At 38.7% G+C, this 23823-nt stretch overlaps 1 protein-coding gene across 4 annotated transcripts in view; it reads right to left on the bottom strand.

Annotated features, from left to right (window-relative positions):
* Window positions 1-23823, bottom strand: part of EHBP1 (EH domain binding protein 1) — a 285605-nt gene that overhangs the window by 167838 nt on the left and 93944 nt on the right. For all 4 annotated transcript variants that reach the window (XM_058182647.1, XM_058182659.1, XM_058182653.1 and 1 more), the window contains exon 6: window positions 1928-2109. In XM_058182647.1, the coding sequence (XP_058038630.1) occupies window positions 1928-2109 (182 nt within the window). The remainder of the gene's footprint in view (window positions 1-1927; window positions 2110-23823) is intronic.

A 23823-nucleotide genomic window follows, 5' to 3' on the forward strand; every position in this document is an offset into this window, starting at 1 on the left:
CAATCTCAGCACAGACTGAGGGAAGGATGGTAGGCAGGAATATTCCCCTCCCCATTTTCCTGCCATTCGTGACAAGGAGTGGCTGGGAGGGGAGGGGCCGGTGAGGAGCCCCTCGATGTGAGTGATGTCAAGTTGGCCACGCCCACCCAGTCATATGACCTCCCAACAAGCCATGCCCACAGAACCAGTAGGGGAATTTTTTTAATTTCACCCCTGGAGAAGTGCCTTGTGGGAATCTTTTTAAAAAATGTTTATTTAGACTTACACAGTGATTCTCATGCATTTTGCACTTTGAATTGTTTGAAACCACATTTTCCACAGATTTTTAACAACCATGCAAGGGAAATTCGGTGGTGTGGTTCAAGGGAGCTGAGAGCTGGCAAGCTCAAGAAAGGCTCTCTGGGGCTTCTCGGTGGCGCCATCTTTCTCGCTGGGTGCCAATTTATGGCACTCCGCATTGAATACCGTAAAAGCCGGATTTAACAACTGATCCCGGCTTCATTTCTCTCTCTGGTTGAAAGAGAGAGACAGAGCAAGGGGGAGGAATTGGGTAGATTCCCCTAGGGGCTTTGTTTTTGTAATACAAAGTCCTGAACGGTGAATCCCCTTATTTACCCCTCCCCCACCTCCAGTATTCTCTGCGCTCCTGAAAAAGCAGGAAAAGAGGAAGATGTCCACTTCTGCTAGCAATTGATTTTTTTTGTGGATACGAAAAGCAGGCGGAACGAATGTGAGGAGCAATTATTGGTTTGCAAGTATTTTTGATTTTCTGACTTCCTCCCCCCCTTCAGTTTCGTTTTAGAGAAACTGAAAGCAGAGCGATACATCAAAGGGAGCTTTGCTGTTGAATCGAAACTGAATGGAGATTTTATCTTATTGTGTTTGACTGTGGACTGTTGGATTATATTACGCTGTTTAAGTACATTACAAGGGGATTCTCAGCAGGAATTTTGTTATGGAGGTTCTTTCAGAAGAATGGGTTCGGACGTTATACAGGACTACACAGAAAGAATGTATTTAATTATTCAAAATACAAATTGATAAAAATGGGGACGTTTTGGATGAGAGTTTGGAGCAAATTAACCAGTGCAATTATTCGGAAAATGGAATGGAGGATATACAAATAAAAGTGGATAAATATGAAGATTTGATCGTGAAGAAACAAGGTGATCTAAAGAAGTTTTCTTTAAATAGTTTGGATGAGCTGCCTGAATTTGTGCTACAGGAGATTGTCCCTCAAATGGAAAAGACTCACAAGCTTAATGTTTCCCAAGAGTTCTCTTTTTGGACTGATGGAATATACGGCAGTAATTTTTGGATTTCTGGACATAAGGAATTACTAGGAAATATTGTGATTGACTTTTTAAAAGGAGCAACGAAGGAAAGACAGAGATTAATGCACCAAAAAAAATGGCAAGAGACAATAGTATTATTTTTGAAACAAGGTTTTTTTAAAATATTAATAGACAAAAATATTTGTGTCCCCGAAAGAATTATATGGTTATATGGTTATAGAAGCTATAAGGGAGATATTCTCTGAATTGGATTGGATTTTTACGTTTTAGCTGGTTTTAAATATTTTAGGATTAATTTGTTCTACTGATTTATATATTTTATTATTGTTTATTGTTAATTTTTTGAAGGATTTGGTTATGTAAGGAGGAAGTCAGAGCTAGAGAGGGAGAATTGGTATAATAGTTTTGGGAAAAAATTTTTTTAGCATATGTTTGTTTTATTTTTAACTATACCTTGTGTTTGTTCCGGGAAGCCAGGGGGGGAGGGGGAGGGGGTTTGTGAAGGGAAAGGGGTTGGGGGGAAAGGGGGGAAAAAATTTTTGTAAAACTTTTTGAATAAAAAAAAAGAAAAAAAAAGAAAGGCTCTCTGGAACATAAAAGAGCAGCGGAGAAACATGTCCTGCAAAACTTACGTGGCCTTTCCTTCTCTTAGGAAAATACACGATAATGAGAACTGCAGGGTGGCTGAGAGAACTTTCTTAGACAAAGGCCTGAACTTTAACTTGACATCTGTCTGTGTCGGCATGGGGCTTGCATATTGTTTCATGTTGATATTGCTGGTAGCAAGGGCTTTCCGGCGTCCAGAAGGAGATTCCTTAAAGAAAAAAAAAGACCCCTCTCATTATAGTTACAAAAGAAAACATATGATTACACTTTATTTAATGGATGCCCTACCTTTGTTTTCCATGAAGGCTTCCTACCTTGTCTCTGATCAGCTCTAGATCTGATGACATTTTGACAGCAGTTTTTCAACTCGTAATTAATTAAGCTAAAATCCTATCAAAGTGTAATAGGAGGTAATTATTTGGTAATAGAATGCTGACTCAAATTTACATGCACTAAAAAAGATGTTTGCTCACTGGTTCTCAGGACATATCCCATCATGCATGTTGCCTTGGTAAGAACAGTCCTACCAAGCTATTTTCATAAGACAAAACCAAAGCAGTTTATTATGAGAGCACTAAATTCCATGATCCCCTTTTTGCTTTTACAGATCATCAGAACCTCATCTTGTTCTTTGACAGCAACAGCCAGGGAAAAGAGGGCTCACATTGTTTGTGTGAGTTGCATCTGTTTAACTTGATCAGCTAGGTTTATTTGCATACCCTTAAGTTCTTTTGAGGGACTTAAATCCTTCTCAAGTGTACAGCCTATTTTTTAAATTCACTCAAAAGGGATCTACATGCACTAATAATTCTGTATAATATTGGCGTGCATAATCAGATAGATAAGACTAGTTTTTTTAAAAAACAAGATATCCTTCAGGAATGACATATTATATTTGGACTTATTTTACTATGCAGAAGTCTCAAGCACTTTTAGGAAAGACTATTTGAATGTGTGAATTGAATTAGTATATTTTATTCAGGGCAAATAATAACCACAGCAACAGCATACAGTAAACCCTCTGTTCAATGAGCCTCAAGTCTGTAGCAGACTTCAGATGTTATAGACAAAGTCCGCCAGATTCTCCTCCCTAAAAAAATTCAAGATAATAATCAACAATGAATAAAGTTTGTTCTTTGGAAGTTCAGTCCAAACAACGTTTGCCACTTCTGCTCATAAAGTTTTCTTCTGTGTCTGACATGGTTAGCAGGCATCCCAGCCTTTTAATAAGCTGTTTGGGATACTTTGGCGGGGGGAGGGGATTCTGGAAATACTTAACTATGGTTTCACAAAACAGTGAATCTGAAGGTAAAGAAAGAGGGCCAACGTTAAGATTCAATCAATAGTCCTCATTGGATATATTGGAGAAAAGCATGCTGCAATGCAACAAACAGTGTCAAATAGTCATGAAGCGAAATATAATGTTAAGTATCTTGTATCACTGCATATTGTGGACACCAGTAATGGGTTTCAATTTCGGCTGCTACCGGTTTGCTCATGGACGCTCACGATGCTTCTGCGCATGCACAGAGATGTCCTAGCGGGTGGGTGGAACCCCCTGCCGCCACCACTATCGGTTTGCCCGATCCAGGGCAAACTGGTAGCAACCACCACTGGTGGACACTGAAAGTAAGAAAGTTGTAATGGAGACAAAAATTCAAGATAATAATCAACAATGAATAAAGTTTGTTCTTTGACAGCAACAGCCAGGAAAAGAGGCTCACATTGTTTGTGTGAGTTGCATCTGTTTAACTTGATCAGCTAGGTTTATTTGCATACCCTTAAGTTCTTTTGAGGGACTTAAATCCTTCTCAAGTGTACAGCCTATTTTTTAAATTCACTCAAAAGGGATCTACATGCACTAATAATTCTGTATAATATTGGCGTGCATAATCAGATAGATAAGGCTAGTTTTTTAAAAAAATTCAAGATAATAATCAACAATGAATAAAGTTTGTTCTTTGGAAGTTCAGTCCAAACAACGTTTGCCACTTCTGCTCATAAAGTTTTCTTCTGTGTCTGACATGGTTAGCAGGCATCCCAGCCTTTTAATAAGCTGTTTGGGATACTTTGGCGGGGGAGGGGATTCTGGAAATACTTAACTATGGTTTCACAAAACAGTGAATCTGAAGGTAAAGAAAGAGAGCCAACGTTAGATTCAATCAATAGTCCTCATTGGATATATTGGAGAAAAGCATGCTGCAATGCAACAAACAGTGTCAAATAGTCATGAGCGAAATATAATGTTAAGTATCTTGTATCACTGCATATTGTGGACACCAGTAATGGGTTTCAATTTCGGCTGCTACGGTTTGCTCATGGGCTCACGATGCTTCTGCGCATGCACAGAGATGTCCTAGCGGGTGGGTGGAACCCCGCCACCACTATCGGTTTGCCCGATCCAGGGCAAACTGGTAGCAACCACCACTGGTGGACACTGAAAGTAAGAAAGTTGTAATGGAGACAAAAAATGCATGAAAACAGCTCAGGTAGTATCATTTCATGAAATAATATTGCATTAGTATGTTCAGCAATGTTCATTTTAGTGTTTGGGTATACATACACTAACATGAACATTGATATGTATATATCTATATCTATATCTATATCTATATCTATATCTATATCTATATCTATATCTATATCTATATCTATATCTATATCTATATCTATATCTATATCTATATCTATATCTATATATATCAATGCTCGTGAACATTGATATATACATACACATACATATATACATATACATACATACATATATACACACACACATACACACTCATATACACACATACATACATACATACATACATACATGGAATGGAACAAGGATCTGCAAGTAATACCATATGAAGTTAAGTTCAGATCCAATGGAAACAGCTCTGGGAATTTTGTAAAAGGGATGGAACAAGCAAGTGAACTTTGGACAAAGCTTTGAATAGTAGCCCTGGAGAAGACAGAACTTTGAGGAAAAATTAAATAGCTGCATAAATAATACAAAGACCTCATATTGTCATAGATGTATAATGACAATGAGACTGGCTTGTTCCGACAAATTGTCAGCGAAGAGATGATCTCAGTGTTAGTTGGTGCAAATGCTGACAGATTGCATACAGTAAACCCTCTGTTCAATGAGCCTCAAGTCTGTAGCAGACTTCAGATGTTATAGACAAAGTCCAGATTCTCCTCTAAAAATTCAAGATAATAATCAACAATGAATAAAGTTTGTTCTTTGGAAGTTCAGTCCAAACAACGTTTGCCACTTCTGCTCATAAAGTTTTCTTCTGTGTCTGACATGGTTAGCAGGCATCCCAGCCTTTTAATAAGCTGTTTGGGATACTTTGGCGGGGGAGGGGATTCTGGAAATACTTAACTATGGTTTCACAAAACAGTGAATCTGAAGGTAAAGAAAGAGAGCCAACGTTAAGATTCAATCAATAGTCCTCATTGGATATATTGGAGAAAAGCATGCTGCAATGCAACAAACAGTGTCAAATAGTCATGAAGCGAAATATAATGTTAAGTATCTTGTATCACTGCATATTGTGGACACCAGTAATGGGTTTCAATTTCGGCTGCTACCGGTTTGCTCATGGGCGCTCACGATGCTTCTGCGCATGCACAGAGATGTCCTAGCGGGTGGGTGGAACCCCCTGCCGCCACCACTATCGGTTTGCCCGATCCAGGGCAAACTGGTAGCAACCACCACTGGTGGACACTGAAAGTAAGAAAGTTGTAATGGAGACAAAAAATGCATGAAAACAGCTCAGGAAGTATCATTTCATGAAATAATATTGCATTAGTATGTTCAGCAATGTTCATTTTAGTGTTTGGGTATACACATACACTAACATGAACATTGATATGTATGTGTGCGTGTGTGTATGTATATGTATATATCTATATCTATATCTATATATATCAATGCTCGTGAACATTGATATATACATACACATACATATATACATACATACATATACACACACACACACACACACACTCATATACACACACACACATACATACATACATACATACATACATACATGGAATGGAACAAGGATCTGCAAGTAATACCATATGAAGTTAAGTTCAGATCCAATGGAAACAGCTCTGGTAATTTTGTAAAAGGGATGGAACAAGCAAGTGAACTTTGGACAAAGCTTTGAATAGTAGCCCTGGAGAAGACAGAACTTTGAGGAAAAATTAAATAGCTGCATAAATAATACAAAGACCTCATATTGTCATAGATGTATAATGACAATAAGACTGGCTTGTTCCGACAAATTGTCAGCGAAGAGATGATCTCAGTGTTAGTTGGTGCAAATGCTGACAGATTGCATAGATTAACATCAGTCATTATAGCAAGTCATTTCATCCAAAAGAGCTGAAAGACATTATGTACTGACTCCTATTTATATAGAATTAATTCAGAGATGGCAGAATTTATGTTGCTTCTTTTAATAACTGATTCTTCAGTCACTTTTGTCTGAATTCAGCAGATTATCAAACTGAAAAGCTGCAGGTATCAAAAGAAAATATGAAGATATTTTTAATCTTAGGAACACTTCTATTTACCTATCTGAAGATACTGTATGTTATCAAGGAAATATAGTAAAATATTTTCAACCACAGATATATTAATTGTTTAACTCATGGACTGGGGAATCATTCTGGCAACTAAAAGACTTAATAGAAATACATTTTTGACATAGATGGTGGCTGTACAAGTTATGACCACGTGTTTAGTGATTGTTCAAAATTACGACCACACTGAATGTGTATATTTATGACTGGTGTGTAATTTATTTATTTATTTATTCGATTTTTTATACTGCCCTTCTCCCGAAGGACTCAGAGTGGTGTACAGCCAAAAATAAAAACAAACAATACAATATACAATTTAAAATACAAATTAAAAAACTTATTTTATAATTGGCCTAAAAAACTTTGAAATATATAAAACTAAAACCCCATTAAAATTAATAATAGATAATTTAAAATCAATAAAATTTAAGCCAGCCCTGCGCGAATGAAAAGATGTGTCTTCAGTTCGCGGCGGAAGGTCCGAAGGTCAGGTATTTGGCGTAAACCCGGGGGAAGCTCGTTCCAGAGTGTGGGAGCCCCCACAGAGAAGGACCTTCCCCTGGGGGCCGCCAGCCGACATTGCTTGGCGGACGGCACCCTGAGAAGTCCCTCTCTGTGAGAGCGTACGGGTCGGTGGGAGGCATGCGGTAACAGCAGGCGGTCCCGTAAGTACCCAGGCCCTAAGCCATGGAGCGCTTTAAAGGTAGTGACCAAAACCTTAAAGTGCACTCGAAAGGCCACAGGTAGCCAGTGCAGTCTGCGCAGGAGCGGTGTTATATCTATCACCCGCGCAGATGCATTCTGGACTAACTGAAGCCTCCGAGTGCACCTCAAGGGGAGCCCCATGTAGAGAGCATTACAATAATCCAAGCGAGAGGTAACGAGCGCATGAGTGACTGTGCACAAGGCATCCCGATCAAGGAAGGGGCGCAACTGCTGAACCAGGCGAACCTGGTGGAAGGCCCTCCTGGAGACGGCCGTCAAATGATCTTCAAACGACAGCCGTTCATCCAGGAGGACACCTAAGTTGCGCACCCTATCCTTTGGGGCCAATAACTCGCCTCCAACAGTCAGCCGCGGCTGCAGCTGACTGAATCGGGGTGCCGGCATCCACAGCCACTCCGTCTTGGAGGGATTAAGCTTGAGCCTGTTTCTCCCCATCCAGACCCGTACGGCTTCCACACACCGGGACAGCACTTCAACAGCTTCATTGGGGTGGCCTGGGGTGAAAAGTACAGCTGGGTGTCATCAGCGACAGCTGGTATCTCACCCCAAAGCCACTGATGATCTCACCCAACGGCTTCATATAGATGTTGAACAGCAGGCGAGAGAATCGACCCTGCAGGACCCCACAAGTGAGGCACCTCGGCCGACCTCTGCCCCCCTGTCAACACCGTCTGCGACCGGTCAGAGAGATAGGAGGAGAGCCACCGATACACAGTGCCTCCCACTCCCAATCCCCCCAACCGGCGCAGCAAGATACCATGGTCGATGGTATCAAAAGCCGCTGAGAGGTCTAATAGGACCAGGGCAGAGGTATAACCCCTGGCCCTGGCCCTCCAGAGATCATCCACCAATGCGACCAAAGCTGTGTCCGTGCTGTATCCGGGTCGGAAGCCGGACTGGAATGGGTCTAGATAGACGGCTTCATCCAGGTATTGGGGTAGCTGTCGCACCACAGCACTCTCTACAACCTTCGCAACAAAGCGAAGGTTGGAGACTGGATGATAATTACCCAAAATAGCTGGGTCCAGGGAGGGCTTCTTGAGGAGGGGTCTCACCACCGCCTCTTTCAAGGCGGCAGGGAAAACCCCTTCCAACAAAGAAGCGTTGATAATCCCCTGGAGCCAGCCTCGTGTCACCTCCTGAGTGGCCAGTACCAGTACCAGCCAGGAAGGACACGGGTCCAGTAAACATGTAGTGGCGTGAAACCTCCCCAACAACCTGTCCACGTCCTCGGGAGCCACAGGGTCAAACTCATCCCAAACAGACTCAACAAGACGTGCCTCTTCTCCCTCGCTTGGATCATCCCAATTTCGGTCCAGACCATCCCGGAGCTGAGCAATTTTATCGTATAGATAACCACTAAACTCCTCGGCACGTCCCTGCAACGGGTCATCCCGCACCTCCTGATGAAGGAGGGAGCGGGTCACCCGAAACAGGGCGGCCGGGCGGTTATCTGCCGACGCAATGAGGGTGGAGGCGTACGAGCGCCTCGCCTCCCTCATTGCCACTAGGTAGGTCCTAGAATAGCTTCGGAACGACTGGACCTCCAAGTGCTCTCTAGACGTCTTCTCCGGCGTTTCATCTCCCTCAGCCCCTCGGAGAACCAAGGGGCCAGACGAGATCTGCGCTGGGTCAGAGGCCGCAAAGGCATGACACGGTCCAAGGCCCCAGCCTGCTCCCAGGCCGCAACTAGTTCCTCAGTCGTGCCGTGGGCCAGATCCTCAGGGAATGGCCCAAGCTCCATCAGGAACCTCTCAGGATCCATCAGGCACCTGGGACGGAACCACCGTATAGGTTCCGTCTCCCTGCGATGGTGGATGGCGGTTCGGAAGTCTAGGCGAAGGAGAAAATGATCGGACCATGACATCGGTTCTGTTACTAAATCATCTAGTTCCAGATCATTTAACCACTGTCCAGAGATATAAATCAGGTCCAGCGTGCCTCCCCCCATGTGCATAGGGCCATCATTTACCCGAATCAGGTCCAAGGCCGTCATGGAAGCCTGGAACTCCCGAGCTGTAGTCGATAACAAGCCAGCTGATGGTAGGTTGAAATCCCCCATGACTATGAGCCTGGGCGGCCTGGGCAGCAAGTACCTCCAACAGTTCGGGCAGGGCTGTGGTCACGCAGCAAGGAGCCAGGTACGCGATCAACAAGCCCAACTGATTCCTATGGCCCCACCTCACATAGAGGGATTCACAGCCGGCAATCTGAGGAACAGTGGCCTCCCTCGGCTCTAGATCTTCCTTAATGACAACCGCCACCCCCCCCACCCCTACCTTGGGCCCTCGGCTGATGAAATGCTCAGAAAACTGGAGGGCACAGCTCAACAAGGGGACCCCCCCTCTGGACCCAACCAGGTCTCCGTAATGCCCATAAGGTCCGCGGACTCCCCCTGAATAAGATCGCAAATCAGGGGAGCTTTATTAAAGTTGCAGTGTCTCCATAGTCAGTCCCTAACTTGCGATTACAATGTTCCAGCTCACATGACCACAATTTTTCTGCAGTTTCCCATAAACTAAGTTGCTCCCACTTCTGCTACTTTTTCACCTGGTATGTTCCATTCCACCACCACAACCCTCCCCCCCCCACACTCATGGCACCCACCTATGCTCTGAAGCACCTGCCTGCAGCATTGCCTACACTTGTGTATGTGCCCACACAGTCCAGCATTCTTGCCTGTGGCCACCCTTCAGCCCCCCTCCCACCCCAGCTTCCTTGCCTGGGACTCCTGCCTCTTCCGGTTTAGCAATCTGGACTGTCAAATTGCCATCACGAATCACATAATGTCCCACTTTATTACTGCATCCCTTCGTGATGGAAACTTCAGTTTCAACTGCTGCCATAATCCAAGGACCACCTGTATTTGAGAACATATGTGATAAACCAGAGCAGGGGTCTCCAACGTTGGCAACTTTAAGACTTGTGGACTTCAACTCCCAGAAGCAAAGCTGGCTGAGGAATCCTGGGAGTTGAAGTCCACAAGTCTTAAAGTTGCCAAGGTTGGAGACCCCTGAACCAGAGAGCAATATACTCAGAAGCTGTAACTTCAATTCAATCAATTTTTCTGCAGTTTGGAAAGCTGTCAAAATTAAAATGCTGGCAAATGGCTAGGAGGAAAAAACTGCTTTGTAACATGGATATGGTCTTGAAGGATTTGAGTTAAATGACTAACACAAAACCATATGGAGGAGGAAGCAAATGAAGCAAATGTACGCAGTTGTTAGAGGAAGATGAAGGAAGGTATATGTCGTCTTAAGCCAGAAACTCTTCAGCAGATAACATCTGCACATCTTTTGTTTTTTCCGCTTTCACTTATCTATGTGCTATATGGACATTTACTATTATTACTAATTTGTTACTAGACAACCAGTACCTCACTGAGTCAAAGCCACTTCTTTCCCAAATTTCATTCTCTTGGTAATCATGGGTCCCAGATTTTGGATGCATTCCGTAAATTAGCCCATTTCAGGTACCTTTTTTCAAAAATTGTTGCCCTATAATGCACCGTTTCACCCAGATAAAGGTTATAGAAAATAGGGTTGCAGCAGTATATAGATTAATGCCATAGAGTACTATTTAAAACAATAATCTCACGTATGAATGTTTTTCTAGGCTTGAAGAAATCTCAGATTGAACAGACATTCAATCTGTTAAATGAAGGATTTATTGCATTTTTATTTAGATAACACTTAACAAATTGTAAGTGGGGTTTTTCTCCTTTTTTGACTTATCAGTCAGGATTATCATTTTTATAATTATACAGGGTTATTTAGAGAAGGTGAAGAAAACCACAGAAAAGTATACATGCTTTGCATGCATTCATTTACATTATGATACAAACCTTCAAGGCAATTAGACAAATGCTGGAAGCAGATATATGCCTATTAAAAGGTCTGATTCATTTCGGCTTGATAAATCGATGGTTTATCAGATTGAGAATGTATTGGATAATATTATATTTTCCTTAAATTATTTTTCAGCTATAACTCCTATAACTTCTCTTACCTCATTAAATAAAGACCTCCATTTTTCAGTGAGTGTAGAGGACCATATATAACATTATTTCATATGTCTGCAGTTTTCTGGCAAGATTTTTCCAATGTGCCCCCTTTCTAGGGCTGAATGAAAGTGACTGCCCCTAGGTCACCAAACTGGCTTTGGGACTACAACTCATGGTCTCTCAGTTTCTAGCCTCCTGTCTTAACCACTACACCAATCTGGCTCTTTATGTTATTGGTATTATTCCCAAATAAATAAATATTACAGAGATAATTCCCTCAACACTGTCAAACTAGTTATTAAGTCTGCATTACTGTTAATCTTCTCATCATTCCTATCACCCATCTCCTCCCACTTATGACTGTATGACTGTAACCTTGTTGCTGGTATCCTTACGATTTATATTGACTGTTTCCTAATATGATTTGATTGCTTATTTGTTCCCTATAACTATCATTAAGTGTTGTACTTATGATTCTTGACGAATGTATCTTTTCTTTTATGTATGAGAGTGTATGCACCAAGACAAATTCCTTATGTGTCCAATCGCACTTGGCCAATAAAGAATTATTCTATTCTATTCTATTCTATTCTATTCTATTCTATTCTATTCTATTCTATTATTTTAGATAACTATGATTAAGCACATGAACAAAAATTACATACAGAGCAGTGGCCTGGTTACTCATAACAATCTCATTACAACAAATTATGGGTGATAGAACATGGATCAGGTTGTACAGACATAGATTTGTCCCTTCCTCTCCTCTCTCCTACCTGCAATAATTCCCTCTGAAACAGACTATAAACCAGACTCATATCTTGGCCTTGGTTATTAAGCAGTGGCTAAACTATAGTTTACGAAATTATTATTTATTATATATATATATATATATATATATATATATATATATATATATATATATATATATATATATATATATATATATATATATATATATATATATATATTTGTTTTCTGAGGTTTTCACGGTGTTTGTATATAGGTCTTTGGTTGTTGGGTTTTCTCCGTGTAAAATTGGAAGTGTCTTGGCAGCGTTTGACGAAGCCTCATTCGCCATCTTCAAGCTTCAGCTTCGTGCTACTGGGAGCAATGTGTGATCGCAGCTGTTTCTTCCTTTTCGGGAAGAAACAGCTGTGATCACACATTGCTCCCAGAAGCACGAAGCTGAAGCCTGAAGATGACGAATGAGACTTCGTCGAAACGTCGCCAAGACACTTCCAATTTTACACAGGAGAAACAACAACCAAAGACCTATATATATATATATATATATATATATATATATATATATATATATATATATATATATATATATATATAATTTTAATTTACGACAGAGAGCGAGATGGCTGGATGGAGTTACTGAAGCAGTAGGCGTGAGCTTAAATGGACTCCAGAGGATGGTAGAGGTCAGGAAGGCCTGGAGGTATGTTGTCCATCGGATCACGATGGGTCGGACACGACTTTGCAACTAACAACAACAAAACTATAGTTCTGAACATCACAGGAAACTATGATACAAAATATTATATCTTTGTTAAAGTTGAGCATACATAAAGAAGGAAGGGTAAGAAGAATACATTCTCAATCTGATAAACCATAGATTAGGGGCTGTTGGTTTGAGCTCCATGCTTGACAATTTTGTTGCAACGTTTCATCACCATTCAAGGAGACATCATCAGTGTATTTTGAATCGTGCTCCTTTGTCAGAACACAGGTCTTTAAATACCTTTTTTATGAGATGCAAATTAGTATGAATATTGTTTGTTCAGATATTGCTGAGTCATGGTCTGATTTCAGACTGTTTGATTGGCTGGTTGTTATTGCCGAGCTATAGTTAAGTACCATCTGTGTAATGCAGATTAGGATTAGAGTTGTTTATCTGGATGCTTTTGAGTCATGGTCTGGTTTCGGCCTGTTTGATAGTTTGAGTGGCTGGCTGTTGTTACTGAGATGGTGGCAACAATTTCTTGTGAGCCGATGGGTTATAATTTTGTTGCTTGACGACCACAATTCAAAATGCACTGACAATATTGCCTTAAATGGTAACGAAACGTTTGCAACCAAACTGCCAAGCTCGGAGCTCAAACCAACAGCCTAACTACCAACTTGAGCTATTAATATTCAAACATATTTCAAACCATAGATTATCAAATCAAAATGAATCAGACTGTTCAATAGGCATATCGTTAATTCAACTGAAGAATGAATCACAAAATGGCAATTTTCTCAAATGCTCTGACTATATAAGGAAAAGGATTCCTTTTGGTGCACTGCTGGCAAAGAATCCTGGGACTTAGAGTTCCAATAGAAAACTTTTAGTTACAAATTCAGGCCCCATTTAGGCTTTAAAATAATTTGAAGAGGAGGCAAATATTTCTTGCTGATTTAAATTCTGTTCAAATTTATGGAATAAGCATGATCGTGGCAATGTCTGAACTGGAGAAAATTTTCAATATACAGTATTAAGAGCGTTAATGGAAGGACTTCTTTTTAATGCATTTAAATTAAATAACACATCCATGTTTAAACTTTTCCATCAGATCTCTGGATTTTCTTTCCTTGTTTCATCTCAAGGGAAAAAGGATCATAACAGACAATGAAGCAATACTAGTAACTGATTTGGCTGCCACCACAGAAAAATATTGGTCTGCTTTTTCCCTTAGTACAAAGCAAATGAAACCCCAAAGTTTCGGGGGCGGGGAGGATGGTCTTTTCAGCTACATCACAAGTCCCATATTACCTAGGCTATGCTGAAGAGATCTTTGCTTCACCAGTAGAGCAAAATGGATCAGTACAGAATCTAATTTGTGGAAGTATGGAGCAATTAAATGCTGAAATAGACAAGCTACAGGAAGCTCTCTCAACTGGAGAGAGTAAATTAGAAACTATGTCAGTTAAAATAATTTAGACAGTTGGATGGAAGATCTGGGGGGCCAAATGCAAACAGTCCAATCTGTGCTGAAAAGGTGCTTAAAAGCAAAAGCATGGCTCAAAAGAATATTTATTAAAAATGATGATACATATGAATGGAGAAACTAATGTTTGAGAAATACGTGGCGCTGAATTATAAAAAAGAAATGGCATAAACACCTTGGCAGTAATAGCAACTCAAAGCTACAGGGAAAGGGCTTGAGATGGAGGTTCAGATGTAAGGTGAAAGCAGCCCTTTGAAAATGCCATCGTGCCTTTGCCTGGATGGACAATCTTCTCTCTTTAGTGTGGTTCAGCTTCCATATGCTACAGCCAATCTAATATCTTTCTTCTGTCTGGTCAACCCTTGTCAGTCTTTACAAGAACTGTAGTCCATAATATCTGGAAATGGCTATGATGCCAGAAACAAGTGGAAAATAGCTCCAAACTTGAAGGAAAATGACTGTTCATTGCAATCCCTTTTTGCTTTATTTTTAGTAAGTCTGGAAGGAACGGCAAACTAACAATTAGTTGTGTGCACAAAGTGTTTTGTTTCGAACTTGTTGCGTGCCAGCAAAACAAACACATAAAGTGCCTACGGTGTTTCACAGGCAACAACAGGAATTCCAAATACTGTAAACTGTTTCCTCCATTTTTGCCCTGGGATCACAGCAGAAGGTGAAATGATTGTCTATAGTTAATTCTGCCTTTTACCTAATCTGCCAAAAGATGAATAAACATTGAAAACATTTTTAAAAATCCCCCATAGGAAACCATGGAAGACATTTAAATTGTGTTTTCTGCAATAAAGCAGCCACAGCTAGAAACAAGCAACAACTAAATTAACTTCCATATAGTTTACAATCAACTGTCATAAAAACACTGAATTGGGAAAGTGGGAGAGTGCTGAGCTCAGAACCAGTCACATATATGTGGTGATGTCCCACCAAGAAAATAAAATTAATTCATATGGAATAAATAACAAGGAAAATAGAATGATAGATGAGCAACTTGCTGTTTTCCATTTTTATTTATCATTTTTATAACTCCACTTTTTACTGCTTTGCCCTTTTATCTTGCTACCCTATTTCCCTCTGGCTGTAGATTTCAGAAGATTCAAATATGATTTCAAAATGAGTGCAATGCACATTTCTTTCAGGATAGACCTGACTTGAATCTAGAGTCAACAGCAATCATCAATCGAGTTCACTTCATCACTGCCAATGATCACAACAACAGCAAACAAACAAACAAACCTCTCTGACTATGCCCTGGCAGAGGCTTCTTCCTGAGGCGCATGAGTACACACCTTTTGTATTATGAACCTGCCCTTCCTGCAACAATTTAAACACACACACACACAATAATTGGCACTCCATTAATTGAAGGAAAGCTAGCAGTTGCACCAAAGTAGCCCCCCAGTTTTGCATTTCAACATGTCATCCTGCAAAATCTCAGTTGTTGCAATTGGTATCCTGAAACCTCTGTTCACACAGCCTCTAATGCACATGCTGCATACTAAGCATTGCCTGTACAGCAAGAAAGTACACCAACATACAGAGAATTGCCTATTATTATTAACCCACAGTGGCCTCTGCTCTAACTTCCCTGTGGTAAAGAACTTAAGCAGACCAAAAACCTACCGACTGGATAGACAACAGCCTTTTTCTTTTGTGGAAAAATTGTTCTTGATCTCTGGATGCATCTTCCCTGAGTTTTTCCCAACTCCCACCTCTTTCCTCCCTCAATTTTCCCCGGTCAAAGCAGGTCGGGGATGGGCGTTTTGCACATCCCAATTAACAATTATTCATAATTTGGAATTTTTCATTTTGGCAAATTGTACAAGAGAAGGCTATTAGAATGACTATGTGCATCTATCCACATGTGGTATTTTAATGAAGCCAGGTATTTTGACACATAGCTATACCAAGACCATGCAAGAACTGTAATTTCTCTCAATATTTAAGTTCTTTCTACAGGCTTATCAAGATTCTTCACGCAGATAAATATCTAATGACTTATTTAATAACTATAAAGAGCAGATCTATCAAAATATAACAAATAAGGGACAGCAAAACTAAGGAGGAGAGGGAAGAAAGCATATGTGTCTGTTAAAAACTAGAGATGATTCTCAACTGGTGCATCCTCCACTATATAAATGCAGTTTCAATGTATTAATTTAGTTAAGGACAGATTACATGTCTCATATCTGAACATCTTCTAATATAATTCTCACCAGTTAAAAGAGGGGTTCAAACTAAGTCTTGGTCTCATAACTGTAGGAAGCACCAGAGGTAAATTGTTACAATCAAAGGGAAGAAATTAATTTGAAAACTAAATTAACTGAATTCAGTTAGTATTACTGCCCACATTTTTAATATTTTTCTTTTCTTTCACATTAAACATTACAGTGAATTCTCTTAGGCTTCAAGGGGCTGAATTTCAATGCTTTTTGCAGAATTAATTGATAAATGAATTTAATCTTTACCAAAATGGCTGCATTTTAATGTATTGATATGTTAAAATATATTTTGTTAAAATATATTTTAATAAAAAGCTAAAAATATTAGCCTTCACATAAACAGTAAGCCTGATCATGATTTTTATCTGTCATTTTGAAACCATCATTGGCAACAAAATGTGCTTCTCTTCTTATTTTAATTTCGTGTTATTTTAGTGACTATTTTGTTTTAAGCAAATTGTTGAGTTGATTGTGTAATGCTAAACTGATCATTGATCCAAATAAAGATTTTATTTTATTTTGCTTCTCTTGTACCAGAAAACACAAGTAGAAACTGTGCCTTTTTGATGGCTTATGACCTCTGTTTTGTTTAACTATGGCTTATCATAATATTTAGATTCAGATTTGTGTTTCTTTCTCGTTCATTTTCCCTTGCCTTCAGTGTCAAAAAAAGTATTCCAAAATCTGGCTTACTCTTGCAGCTTTATTTACTGAACTAACTTTGTAATTGTAGTTTTAGATATAATTATCTAGGTAACAAGAGTCCTTAAGACTAAAAAGGGCTAAAAGAAAACTATAAAGAGCACTAAAATGTGAAGACAGCTAGTCCTTATTTAATAACCATTTGCTGAGTGAACGTTCAAAGTTACAATGGCACTGAACAAAGAGACTTACAACTGGTCTTCCAAAATTGTGGTTGTCCCAGCTTTTCCAGACACATGATTGTAATTCAGACACTTAGCATCTGGCTCACAATTATGATGGTTGCAGTGTTCCATAGTCACATGATCACCATTTGCAACCTTCCTTTCAGGCTTCCCACAAGTGAAGTCAAGGGAAAAGCTTGCAGGAAGTTGTAGGTGGTGGTCATGTGATGTTGCACCTAATGACTGTGTTAGATTCACCTAACAACCACAATTGGAATTGCCAGAACTGTTAGAAGTCAGCCTAGTCATACAATACCACATTTTATAACCACTCTGCTAAACAACAGAGTTCCCAGTTCCAATTACTGTCATTAACCAAAGACTACTTGTATTGATTTCTTTTGGTCAAAGCCACTTGCAAATCCAGCTTTGTGACTTGGGCAATGCCTTTGAAAGGATGGAGAGGTAGAATGATGTTTGTAGGAATACTATCTATGCAATACATGCTTTTGGCCAAGGTTGCCCCTCCACTACATCAGGTTTCACTTTTTTCTCTCAAGACCCTTTCCCACTTTTAAAAATTACAGAGGACACTAAAATAGCTTTACTGATATTTACCATATTAAAAATTAGAATTGACACATTCACTGTTGCTACTTCTTCTCACAATTGCTTGATGGGATTATATTGCATTATTTTTCAAAAGAAGCTGGCAAATTATTTTGATTTTGTGAACCCCAAGAGGGCTTGGGCTGACCTTCAGAGCTCCTAGGACCATATTTTTAAGAAATACTGCTCTGCAGTATTGGAATGATATATGCAAAAGCAATACACACTAATGCTCTTACAACCCGTTCAGACAAGATACCACTTATGGCCCCAATCCAGCATGGTGAGTGCCACCCCAGATTTCTCTTTCCTATGATAGGCCAAACCTTGGGTGCCTTTTCCTTTTAGCAAAACAGGAGCATTTTACTTGCCCAAGAACTAAGTCAGAGGCTGCTTCAAATGGCACATGAAATGGCACTTTTGATATGAAAAAGGGAGCTGGGGAAACCAGCTGGTCCAAATGCTTACAGGAGATTTCAGAATATTTGAGAAATCAAATAACCAAATGTTGGCTGATTTGCCTTCTATCCTTTTTTTTTTTGATAAAAGTTTCTTTAACACCTGAATATATCTGAAGTGTCAAGAGCAATTCTGTACTTGTTTCTAATTACAATCCCAAGGCCAGATCAAGATATTATCAAAATATTTGAATCATTCCACCTACATCTTCAGTATTTTAGAAGCATAAATATGCATTTATATTTCATAAATACAGTTTATTCCTAATATACCCTTACTCTGACCCCCCCCCACTTTTCCAAAGCCTGGGACTCTCCATTCTCCTCTTCATTTGATAGAACTAGGAGAGGGCTATCTCTCTCCTAATATCTAGGAGAGGTAGCAGGTGATGGGTGGCACCACCTAGTAGCAGGTGATGGGTGGCACTTCCATCTCTATTATGTTCTCTTCAGCAACTCTCTCCAACTTAGTTTCCCCTAGAGTTTTAGGTTTTCTTTTTCTCCGTACATTCTTTTCTCAAAACTATAGCCTCTCCCCCCCCCATCTGAAGAATGGGAAAAATACCAGAGCTGGACGGAGAGGGTGATCAAATTTTGATATTGAATTTACAAATGGTACTGTCACAAAAGGCAGAACTCATTTATATTCTGCAGTTTTCCCAAGATTTCAGTCTGCTTCCTCCCTTTGTCAGGTTCTTGATAGGCTATTCATCCAAAATCAAGTCCCCCAAGGAACTGAGTTTGAAAGAACAATATTCCTTAAATGATGGTAAATCTGTGGCTAATTTATGGTTGTAATATTTGTAGCATAACTCATTTGTCTATATTGCACTGTGATTTGCGTTGGTACGGCATAAACATACTATTTGTCAGTATACAATACACGGCACTTCTTTTGCTATCATTATCATAAGAAGCACTTTGAGAGCAATTCTTTCTTTATGACTGATTCCAAGCAACTGAAATGCAGAATAAATCCAAAGATAATAATCTAACATCCTAAAAGTGGAAAAGGGAATTTCGTAAAGATATTGAGAATTAAGCTTGGTGGTGATGGTAATGACTATTATATTATTTCCTCTGATGTTGGAATTATTATTCATATCTGATTTGGAAAATAAAACACTGGACGACATCAGGAATGCTGTTCATGTTTTGGCTTTCCCCAGTTCTGTAACTTTCCAATATTATAGTATAATATGACCAATCACCAGAGTTCTGAAAAACCAAGCTTATGTCATATTTTATATGAATATTCAGTGAGAAATTCAGTGGTAAATGTCCATATGTAAAAGTACAAGTTTCTGGAATTGCAACATCTCTGACTGAGGAGTTACGCAAATGGTTGCTGAATGAAAGAAATCTAAACTAGTTGGGTCTTACACAATATCATGTTAATGACACCACCCATGGCTTTGAAACTTTGTACAATACACAGCACACAGTTAACACCAAGTGTAAAATTTGAATTGGATATATAATGCAGTTATCACCACAGGAGGAATAAATAACTACAAAATCTGGAATCTTGTGAGGATTAAGCTTGATAAATGCATGTTTCTGCATGTAACACATCTTCATAGTTGTGCTGTGCCTTATATATTTAAATGAAAAGAGCAACAGTCTATTATAAATGCACTTATTTATCACCTTAGCAAAGATCAAATTCCAAAGCACATAGGCACAACATATTACATATGCTAGTACCCTAAACTTTTCTAAAATTACTTATATCAGAAAAAGAATCCCCTGGATTACAATTGGAACATAGCTCTTCTAGCAATAAACATTTATTTTTGAGCTAGTAAGGTAGGTTCTTTTTCATCAGAACTACAGTAATTATTTTCTTATTCATAATACAATAGCAATATATGAGGAAACAATAATTTAAAAATCCCTTTTTTCTCAACACAACTCTGCTTTCAAACATATTCTAAACACAAAAAGGAATAGATTGAAATACATTGTCTAAATCAAGTCCTTTTCATCTGCTGCATTAATTGTAGAGATAGTCAAACAGTTGTTTACAGTATTTGGAGGAAAATATCATTCTTGAATCCATGCTGTAAAATTATAATCTCCAAATATTTTTTCCACTTTTGGCTGCAGTATAACACAATTCTAGAAACATAAAAAAGACAGTGTTTTATTTGTCCAGCTTTGTTTCATTTTAATTTGCAGTTTCTAGTTAAAAAGTTCCATCCCAACCTGATTGAATTTTCTTTCCACTGTGTGCACAAATTAGTTATGGATGATTAACAAAGCATTCCTTCTTTTATTTATTTTGGCTAAGACATGTTCTGTATAAAGTTCATGGGAAGGAAGTACTTCATACAGTATGCTAGCTAAAACTAAAACTCTGTTGATAAAAGAGTTAATATAATTGTCTTTTTATATTGCAACTGATTGAAAATTTGAATATTAAAATAATATTACATTGAATTAGTTTTTCTGGCTTAAAAGAAGACCAAATAATGTTTCTTCCCAATCAGCATTTTGAAATATCATTCCTAACATAAAGGTATTATAGTAAGATGCCATTAATGAATATAAATTCTTCAAGGAGGGAAGTTGGTCAATGAGGATATCAAGACAGTTCTATACTGTATTCAGTTACTGCAGCATCATAAAAAAATCTATAGTTCACATCTGTAGCATTATGCTTATGGATTTCATAACAATATCTTGATATTTAGCCTTCTTCCATTTCTCAAAGGCGAAGAATCACAATCCCCTTTGTCTATTTTTAAAGCAAATAATTATTTAGCATTACACATAACATTTCCGTGAAACAAGGATAATCTATACACTCTAATACGCATGAAAATTGTGCAAAGTATACCTATTTCAGGTATACTTTGGACAATTTGCACTATACATTTCTGTTTTGCCTTTTACTAAATCATGAGCAGAATTGTGCTCAAGAATATGGATGCAATATAGAGAGCTACACTTTGGGACACAGCAACAATCTTATTGTGTTTCTGTTAATTGTCTGCAATAAGATAGGTTGCAGATGCTGCATACGGATACTATGTTTTTTATTTGTTTATACTGTATTTGCAGTAGGATTAGTGAGGTGGCCAGCACAAAAGACTTTTGTTGCCGAGGCCTAGTTTTGGAAACATACTCCTGCCATCATGGAACAGAATTTATTTTCAATGCCAGAATGGACTATATAATCCAGTGGTAGCCAACCTGGTCCCTATTGCCCACTAGTGGGCGTTCCAGCTTTCATGGTGGGCGGTAGGAGTTTTGTCCGATACTGAAGCACTTTCCTTTTTTTTAATTTAATTGATTTTTTTAAAAAAAATTCATAGCATTATTTACAAACATTTTCATTAGATTTTCATAAAATTCCCCATGACAATTTAAATTTCTGAAAATATACTATTTGTATCACCCGCGCATAAGTTTAATTCATGTTACGCAAGTGAAACTAAATGGCGCTATAGCGCAACCGCAAACAAAAGAGCCTTGTCCCAGAATAGCTTGTGCATCTCCCCCCACACCACCCAGTTGTAACACAAGCAGAGCTGGTAGCTGGCGCCCCCCCCAAACCCAATCCACGATGCGCGAGAGGCATGCGCAGATGATGATACATGGCGCATTACTATGGAACCGGTGGGCAGTTAGAAAAATTTACTACTAACAGAGATACAAAAGGGGGCAGTAGGTATAAAAAGGTTGACTACCTCTGATATAATCTTTCACCCAAAACTACTACTGTTTTCTCACACATGGTTTCTTTGCTCTCATCAGTTCAATTCCCATTGTTGAACTATTGGGATCAAGAAAGTTCTAGTGATCTTCTATAAATAATTCGGCTTCATTTTACCTCTCATAAAATAGGTTGGGCCGAGAGCCCTTGTCAAACCCATTGCCAACTATGGTGTGACTGTCCATAGCTGATATATCAGTACAGGTTCATCCTGTAATATACGACAGGAGATACTGCCTACAGGCTGATTTCCACCTTCAATCACATACCAGTGATTCAGTGATATCAATAACAGTCAGTGGAATGTTTGAGGGAAAGCCCCTCAAATATGTACAGGTATATAAATAGTGTCCCATATAATATATTCCAAATATATCAAAAGAAGAAATGAATTTGGGGGAGTATGAACAGTATATATTCATTCTAATCCTTATACATCCTTTGAGTGCTTATATGTGGGAGATGCTTTGTATATTTGCTTTAATAGGAGTATCATAAGACAGACCAAGTAACTAGTTGTTTTATTACCTATGATAAAAATTGCTGGTGGGGTCAATTTTATAAATTTAAAAGAATCTGTTGCCCCTTTTTATGAACAACATTCTAAATACAAAAATGTCAGAAAAGGTACAAAAATTAAAACTGGATTTGGAGGGGGGGAGTTTTATGAATTTAGTTAAGGCCTTTTCATGTTTTCATCAATAAGAGAAGCAGAGTAGCAATTTTGTCTAAAATATTTTTGTAGACTAGTAACTTTTTTGGTCATATTCCATTCTACTAAGGTTGCTTATTTAAATATTTAAAAGTTTGTTAATTATAATCACACCTGCCATTAATAGGCACTAAATTTAGACAATAAATGCCATGTTTTCTAAAATGAAAAGAAAATTATTTCTTGTGGTCAAATATTTAAGATAGATGTAGTCACCATATTTAGTAAACATTTATGTGAAATTGTCATTTATTATTTTGCAACTTTAGATAATAAAAAGTAATCAACAAAGGTGCACTGAGAGTTTTTGCTATCTGAATATAATGGACACCTTAAAAGTATGGTGCCCAACTCAATCACTGTAATTTGGCATTTTTACTTTTGTTTTTCAGAGTTATTTTTGGTTTTGGTATTGCTGCATTTAGTTATTTATTATATTATTTTGCTTTCTTTTTTGTTTTATGAATACTGTGCAAAATCCTTTGAGGTTTCAATAAAAGAGAATATTTGTAGCACAGAGTTGAAATGAGGGGATCTGGGTGCTCTCTGAGCTTGGTTGTTTTCTTGCAGATGTTTCATTAGCCAAACTAGGTAAAATAATCAGGATTAGCACTGATGATGTTACCTAGTTTGGGTAATGAAATGTCTGTAAGAAAACAACCAAACTCAGAAAGTACCAAGGATCCCCCACTGAAAGGTTTTAACTTAGGGACGCAGAACACGTTGATGCCAAATGTAAAGCAACATTCTTTTACTTTATTTCTTGTTTTTTGCAAAACCGCATGCAAGCTTTTGAACACCTGAGTTTGTTAGCAACATCAACCTCTCAGTGAGGAATCCTTGGTATTAATTTTGCCTCCTCAGATTTTTAATACCAATTGGTGTTTGTATGCTTTCTTAAACTTCAAAAAGCTGACAAAAGGATTAGGTAGTGAAGCAAATCTGGTAGGATCTCAGTGTCCTTTTAGATGGGGTTCCCTTGCAGCTGTACTGAGGATGAATCCAAAGGTTCTCTCTTAACAGGGAAGGGGGAACAGAAGCAGGCTGGAAATCTG

This window comes from Ahaetulla prasina, chromosome 1 (assembly GCF_028640845.1).
Source record: "Ahaetulla prasina isolate Xishuangbanna chromosome 1, ASM2864084v1, whole genome shotgun sequence".
In the NCBI taxonomy this organism is placed as follows: Eukaryota; Metazoa; Chordata; class Lepidosauria; order Squamata; family Colubridae; genus Ahaetulla; species Ahaetulla prasina.